We start from the raw sequence: 7,486 nt of genomic DNA on the forward strand, positions 1-7,486 counted from the left end.
ACAATTCACGGTGCATTTATTTTATTTTATTGAGGTAAAAAATATAATCATTAGAGTTTTAAAGTCGTATCAAAAATATAATTGTAATTTTCTGTTTGATTTTATAAGAGTGCTTCATACGCTTCCACGCACATGTTTTTTAACGCTTATATTCAAGCGTGTGTATGACGAGGATATATTTTCCATCAAAACAAGTCGACATTTTACAGCTGGTTCCCGAAAATATCACATATTTGTCCTCAAAATGCTGACTTCACAATGATGACACCGTGTGAAAACTTGTTGTAGCGATATCTTTTGCAAAACTGAAATTGTCTACGGAGGATTTCAATTTCAAATAAGAAAGATGGCAGAAGAACTCCCAAGAAATCGCTCACAATCCGAACAAAAAGAGGAACTCGAATCGTCTGTTACCGTCATAGAAAAGCAAGCACAAAGACGTATATTTAAGATTATAGTAATCGGCGATTCAAACGTTGGGAAAACTTGTCTGACATACAGATTTTGTAGTGGGAAATTTCCTGACAAAACGGAAGCAACCATTGGTGTCGATTTTCGAGAAAGAACTATTGAAATCGACAAAGAACAAGTCAAGGTACAGCTCGCAATAATTTGCTGCCACTTTCAAGGCTGTCATGTACTGAAAAAGTAGAGTCTTGAAGTGTGAAATTTGACAGCTTAGCCTTTCCCCAAGTATGATACATTAACCTATAGAATTGCTCTCACCAGGTCAAGTACACTCTGCCGATTGAGCTATACAGCTATAAAGACCTACATGTATCAGGTTGGGCACAACGGCGCATATGGGTAATAATCCTGCATTTGGGTAACATCTTTGTATGTTATGGTTGAATGCACTTCGAATCTACTTTCACTATCCTAAATAAAAAATAAAAAATTTGTATGCCGTTGTGCCCAACCTGTGTATATAGCTATATTCACCTATAATTTATAAATAATATCTGTATTAAGCTATATTTTCTCCGATTTCAATTTTCATTTAATTAAAGCAGTCGCATAAAACAATAAAGTTTATGGTAATGTTGTCTACAAAAAGCATACATTTAGATGTTTATTTTCATTTTTCATAAATGTAAAATTTCCTGTTTTTTTTACGTCATTATTTTTTAAAAAGAAAACTTCTATTTAATGTCTTTTGTTATGAACATAATGATAAAATCTTTCTAAAGCGACTTTGATTCGTTTTCCTTAAAAAAGAAAATCACATGAAAATAGCTCTAAATACCTATTTCAGATAGGTCAATAGAGCTATTATAGGTCATTACAGCTATATAGCTCAATCGGCAGAGTGTACTGGACCTGCTCACTGTCTTTATTACATGGAATGGTGTACATAATTACCATAATTGTTAAACTGTTAAGCCAGATATCCCTGCTTCAATCCTTAGCAATGGTATTAAAGAATAATGACCTCTGGATCTGCAACATATTATTATTATTTTTTTCTTCTAGTTATCAATGTGTAAGTTTTTAAGAAAACAATTGTGCATACCTGTAGCAAAATCTTATGTCATATAATGAGAGGAACAGTCCCTTGTACTATGGCCATATTTTTTAGCTAGTGAATAGGCCTCTAGTGATGGTATTAAAATCTAAAACTAATTATAATGGAAGTGTGTCATATTTTAGAAACAGGTAATATCATTCTTCATTTAGAATTCATAATATTACAATCGAACAAAGACAACTCATTTTTTTTTAAATAATCATGGATACGAATCAGTCCTTATTCTGGCAAAATGCCCTGTTTTAGTACATTACTTATAATTTACATGTACTGGGTAAACATATACATGTACCTGGCTGTTTAGGAGAATAAATGCTCAGACATTGTGTATAAGTGGTAAATTTGTGGACAAAATTGGGAGCAAATCCTTATTTCCCATAGCCTGCATAGGGATTGAAACAGACAAACAACAACACTGTCTGCATACAACATCAGCTGTTTGTCAGCCTTAACTACCTTTTTACTCGAGTTACAAATCTTCAGACCCATGATATGTACATTACAAGGAAGTCAATGGAAGCTTTGCTCAAAACAAACTCAGAGAAACAGATGCACTATAACAATATGATTATCAATAGATGGTGTGACCTGCATAACTTTTCATAAGAACATGCAATGCTTTTCACTCAAGATAGAGGTCAATTGAATTCTAAATGTCAAACAATAAATTGTCTGCATTTTCTTGTTCCTATTATTACCTGGTATTCTTGCCAATAGACATCCTTAAAATATATAAAAGTAATGGGATGACATCACTTCTATATTGTGCGTGCATAATACATATACTACTATGGGTATTTTCAGGGACCTTCACACAGGGTCACTGACAAAGATCAGATATCTACAACATTTTCTTCCTTTGAGATTCTTTGATCCATTTATAGCTTCCTTATTTCTGTACATCAACAAAAGTTAGGTAAATCACCAATAGAACAGGTATAATTTTTCTTATTAAATGATCGCTGTTAAAACTTACCACAGCCAAGACATGTGCTTGATTATTGATTATATGCACAAAGCAATGGACTATTTTCCATCTTTTCTAGAATTTTAATAGGCCATGTGTCTTGTCCTATTATTTAAAGTAAATTTATTTTCTTCAATACATATTCAATATTGATTGTGAAAATTGACCCATGGCCTTGAACCTTCCTACCACAAGCATATTAGTACCAAAATACATGTAGCTCAGATGTTAAAGTTTTCCTCTAGAGTTCCCAAGAAAACCCAGTTTTTAAAGTTTGGTCCGACTAATTTTGTGTAACAGGAAAGAGAATAATGTGCTTCCAACGTTCGATGTAATCATAAACATGAACCTGTCACACTTAATTAATTCTTGTTACAATATTTACTCTTTTAATTGAAGATTTAAGATAACAAAATTCTACTAAAATACTATTAATTTATTTTAAGATAAAAAAAGAGATTAAATGAAACCAGGAAATCACTTATTCAGTGTAATCTATATGTTATATGTTATACTCAACAGAGATAATACAACTCTAAATTAGTCCATACATGATCTATGTTGGATATCCGTTGAGACTTGGGTATGGCTAACAATGTCTAAAGGATATTTTATTGATAGATGTTACTGATAGTTAACTGACAAAGACTAGTGTTCTCATTACATGTCAGGTGGTGGCAAAAGTAGCCTGCTATTTCATCAACTTTGATGATTTTTTAGAATATGCATAAGGAAAGATCATAAATTGTGAACATTCGATTAACAGTAGTCATTCACCTATTTCAAATCTAAGTGAGAACATTTGATACGTACATGTATTATGTGTGTATCTCAGTTTACCTTTATGCTTTATGATTTATTTTGTATTACAGCTACAACTGTGGGACACAGCGGGCCAAGAGAGGTTCCGAAAGTCAATGGTCCAGCATTACTACAGGAATGTACATGCAGTTGTGTTTGTCTACGATGTCACAAAGATGAGCTCCTTTGATAGCATGCCTAGTTGGATCGAGGAATGTGACAGACACAACTTGAACAAAGACATACCCAGGCTTCTTGTTGGAAACAAGTGTGACATGAAACTGCGCATTGCTGTAAACACAAACCTGGCCCAGAAGTTTGCTGACTCCCACAGCATGCCACTATTTGAAACATCAGCCAAAGATGACGAGCGTGCCAACCATGTGGATGCTATTTTCATGACGCTCGCTCATAAGCTTAAGAGCAGTAAACCTTTAATGTCTCCATACATCAGTGGTGAGCATTCAGGCCTACCAAGTAATGTTCAAGTTATCTCCCTGGCAAAGAGTTCCCAGGGAAAGGGACTGCAATCGATGGGCGTAGAAAACGAGAAAAGGGATTCTTGTGCTTGTTAAATGATCTCTTATATAAGGGTGATTGCTTATCTTACATCTGTTTTTCTAAAAGCTTTTCATCAGATAAACTTAAACAGAAAATAATATTATTAGATATAACTTACATTAATTTTCGTTTAATAGGTTTTTGTCTCTCATTGTAATTAAATTCACCAGTACTTAAACTGTTTTTTTAGGTCACCTGAGCTTTAGCTCAAGTGACCTATTGCTATCCGTTTTCGTCCGTCGTCGTCCGTCGTCCGTCGTCCGTCGTCCGTCGTCCGTTAACATTTTACATTTCAAACTTAAAGTCAAGTTCTGCTGGGCCGATTGAACTGAAAGTTGGTAGGAATGATCGCCTCATGGTCCTGACAAAGTGTTGTTATTTTTCGGGTCAATCAGAAATACAATTTGGCTGCCATGGCCGCTATTTTGCTACTAAGTTCTAATAGGCCGATCTCACTTAAAATTGGTCTAGGAATGATCAGCTCATGGTCCTGACAAAGTTAAGTTAACATTATACTATTTTTTACTCAAATTGGTACATATTTCAACAACAAAAATAAATACTGTAGACTCAGGTGACCGTTAAGGCCCATGGGCCTCTTGTTTGTGCATTTTATAGTCCGAGATATATTTTCTTAAGAAATTGAATCAGGGTTATGACAGAGCTAGTTTTACACCCAAACTGCAGAATAGTTGTATTACTTAACTAAGTATTTATGACATATCTTTAAACTTAAGTGTACATTTATTTGTAAAAAAGAACCCATATATTCATTTAAGAAAATGAAATTTCCATCGTCTGGAACAAATTACAGGTAAATTTTTTCCTTACCTGCCTACAATTTTTCTTTGTTGCCAAAAAAGAAAACACAGCTATATTTGTTTTGGCATCAGTCACCTTTGCTACATAAATATTAAGCTGAAATGTAATGTTTTGATCTTTTATTTGATTTTTTGGAAAAAAAGTGTATCCTCTTTGATTGTTTAGATTATTGCATGTAACGGGCGTCTATTGTTTAAGAACGTTTTATATAGGATACAGTCAATTATTTTGGATGTCATTGTTTTTGTATCAATAGGAAATGTAAAAGGTTTTCAATGAAAATTACAAAGTTAAGTATTGTATATATTTTATTCACATATATTAAAAAAATCAGTAACATATTTGTGTTATGATGGATACGTGAAATAATGTATTTCATTTCTTAAGTTGACCTGTTGTCATTTATCACTCAAGGTGAGGGAAGGAGACACAAGGTCCCTATAACTTAGTATAAGTAGTAATTCTTGAAGAATTCCAATGAAATCTGTGGTGGATACATGTTATTTTCAAAATATTCTACTATTTAGTATACCTAACCCATAATTTCAAATTGAAACTTTTAACTGATTTTGACATTTTGACGTTAAATTGAAAACCAGGTAGTCTGGCATCGAGCTAGTGGAATTAAACTCCTCTGAATGATAACTAATTCACCCCTGAAGACACTTTTGGACTCTTCCAATTCAAAGGTTTGAATAGTTCATTATGACATTTCAGGGGTGAATGAGTTATTGATGTCCTTTACTGTCCTTCATTGGTCTGTTTGTATCACTGGTTGTATACGGTGTCACTGACATATATGAATATATATATAAACCGTCTTGGATAAATAATACATAAAACTCTCTTTTTTCTGTGATATTTATAAAACCAGTCTGCATTTTTTGTTTTTATAAGACTTTGAATTTGAGAACATTATTTCAACACAAAAGCAATATATAACTTCTTTTCTATATCATTTGGAGGATTACTTTTAATACATCAGAAACTGCTGAGTCTTATATATGGTTTTACACCAAGAAGTTAAAATACCCATCTTTTAAGGATTTATATCAGTCATTCTTCAAATGGAATCAGCCAGGCACCATATACTAATTTAGGAATCACTATACATATATCTGTTTAAGTTAGTATATCTGTTTAAGTTAAGTTTGTTTGAGTACCTGACCTACTAGGCTGTGATTCTGTGATAGTCCAGACTTACAATTTGCTGTTGAATCTACAACCACTTGGTACAGATTGTCATGGATACTCTTTAATATTATCTTTAATCACTGGTGGTATCCATGACATCAAACTTGGAGTGAATCATGGCCATTTGACTATCAGATTGTAGGAGTTTTGAAGTTGGTGGTAGATATGTTTTCTGCATCTTCATTGCTGATCAGTCTTCATGGCTGATCACTTAAGGTAACATCGCTTTGGGTAGATAAGCTATATTGGTAAATAATCACAGTGGTATTTTTTATAGTAATTCAAGTTGTTATAGTTTTACATTTATGCTGTTCACTCAACAAAAATATGATGAAACATTATTTTTGTTGTAAATATTTTGTTATTGCAGTAGGTATTGGCATGATGTATACCGGTAGTGGTAAGGGTTTATGGTCATGGTAATGGTGAACAGAACATAATGGTGAAAAATGTTGTCATAATATTTAAATATGTATTTATCAGCATTTAGTGAAAGTTTTATCATCACAAATGTAAAGAACCAAATTTTTTATTGAGCATAATGTGAAGTTTTTAGCTCACCTGGCTCAAAGGGCCATTTACGTTTATGCTGTACTGTAGCTTACAGAATCCATCTGGCAACCTTTCTTTTTAAAGTCTTCTTTTCTCTTCCTGAATGAATGGATTTTGACCGATTTGAATGGAGCATCCAAAAGTCAAGAAAATTCAATTTTGTTAAAACAAAAGGTTTGGCTTGTCTTGGGGCAGAGGGCCAGTGTCCAAAAGAGGAAATAAGGGTTTATTTTTAAAAGAGTTATCCTTGAATCTGATGAAAGGATTAAACATAATTTTGCAGGGATACCCACCCAATCATCTTTGGGCCAGACAAATGTAATTTGTATGAAGGGTTTGTCTCCTACCCATAGGACAAAGGGACATTATTTTTAGAAGACTGTTCTTTAGATGTGAGTGAAGTGATTTTGAGCAGAGTTGGTACAGAGCATACCCAAGAGAATTTAGTTTTGTGAAAATGTAGAGTGTGACCCTCCTGGATGTGGTGCCCAAAAGGGGGAACCTGGGATAATTTGTAAAAGACTAACCGTTAAGTGTGGAGGGGTGGATTATGACCTTTTTTTTTGCATGGAGCAATAATTGTATAAATGAAGAGTGTATACATAGCTCTCCTTAGGAGCAGAGTGGCAGGATTCACTAGGAGAAATGGAACAAGGTTTTTTATCCAGGTCAAAAAGCAAATGTTAGCAAACATTGGTACAAACTGATTTGAAATCCAGGTAGTCTGTTTCAAAGTAGTCTGATTGCCGGGAACATGTCCTTTTTTTCATTTTCAATCTAGCCTATTTTGACAAAAATTTACACAAATATTACATTCAGGGACAAGGCCTGATCCTGATCAAGTGCTGTCTTTTTCAAATCAGTTCATATCATAGATGTCCAAATGTTCTCAGATTAGCTGAGACACTCAAAACTTTTTCGCACTTCGTCCAAGCCAATCGTAACCAAGTGTTGATATTTTATTTCTTTGGGTCAGTAAGGGATCTTGAGATAGTCAGCATGTTATTAAGGTGTTTCAACTTGTTGCCTCAGCTAGTTTTTTTTTTTTTTTTATATTATGA

The 7,486-nt window shown here is 33.6% G+C and overlaps 1 protein-coding gene across 1 annotated transcript; it reads left to right on the top strand.

The window, feature by feature from the left end:
• Positions 1-148: 148 nt before the first annotated feature.
• LOC110455502 (ras-related protein Rab-33B-like) lies at positions 149-4,039 on the top strand. The gene is made up of 2 exons (XM_021505674.1): positions 149-595; positions 3,368-4,039. Exons 1-2 carry the CDS (start codon positions 347-349, stop codon positions 3,869-3,871), a joined length of 753 nt encoding a protein of 250 aa, XP_021361349.1. The 5' UTR covers positions 149-346; the 3' UTR covers positions 3,872-4,039.
• Positions 4,040-7,486: the final 3,447 nt, after the last annotated feature.

The sequence above is a fragment of the Mizuhopecten yessoensis genome, unplaced genomic scaffold (genome assembly GCF_002113885.1).
Source record: "Mizuhopecten yessoensis strain PY_sf001 unplaced genomic scaffold, ASM211388v2 scaffold8233, whole genome shotgun sequence".
NCBI lineage: Eukaryota > Metazoa > Mollusca > Bivalvia > Pectinida > Pectinidae > Mizuhopecten > Mizuhopecten yessoensis.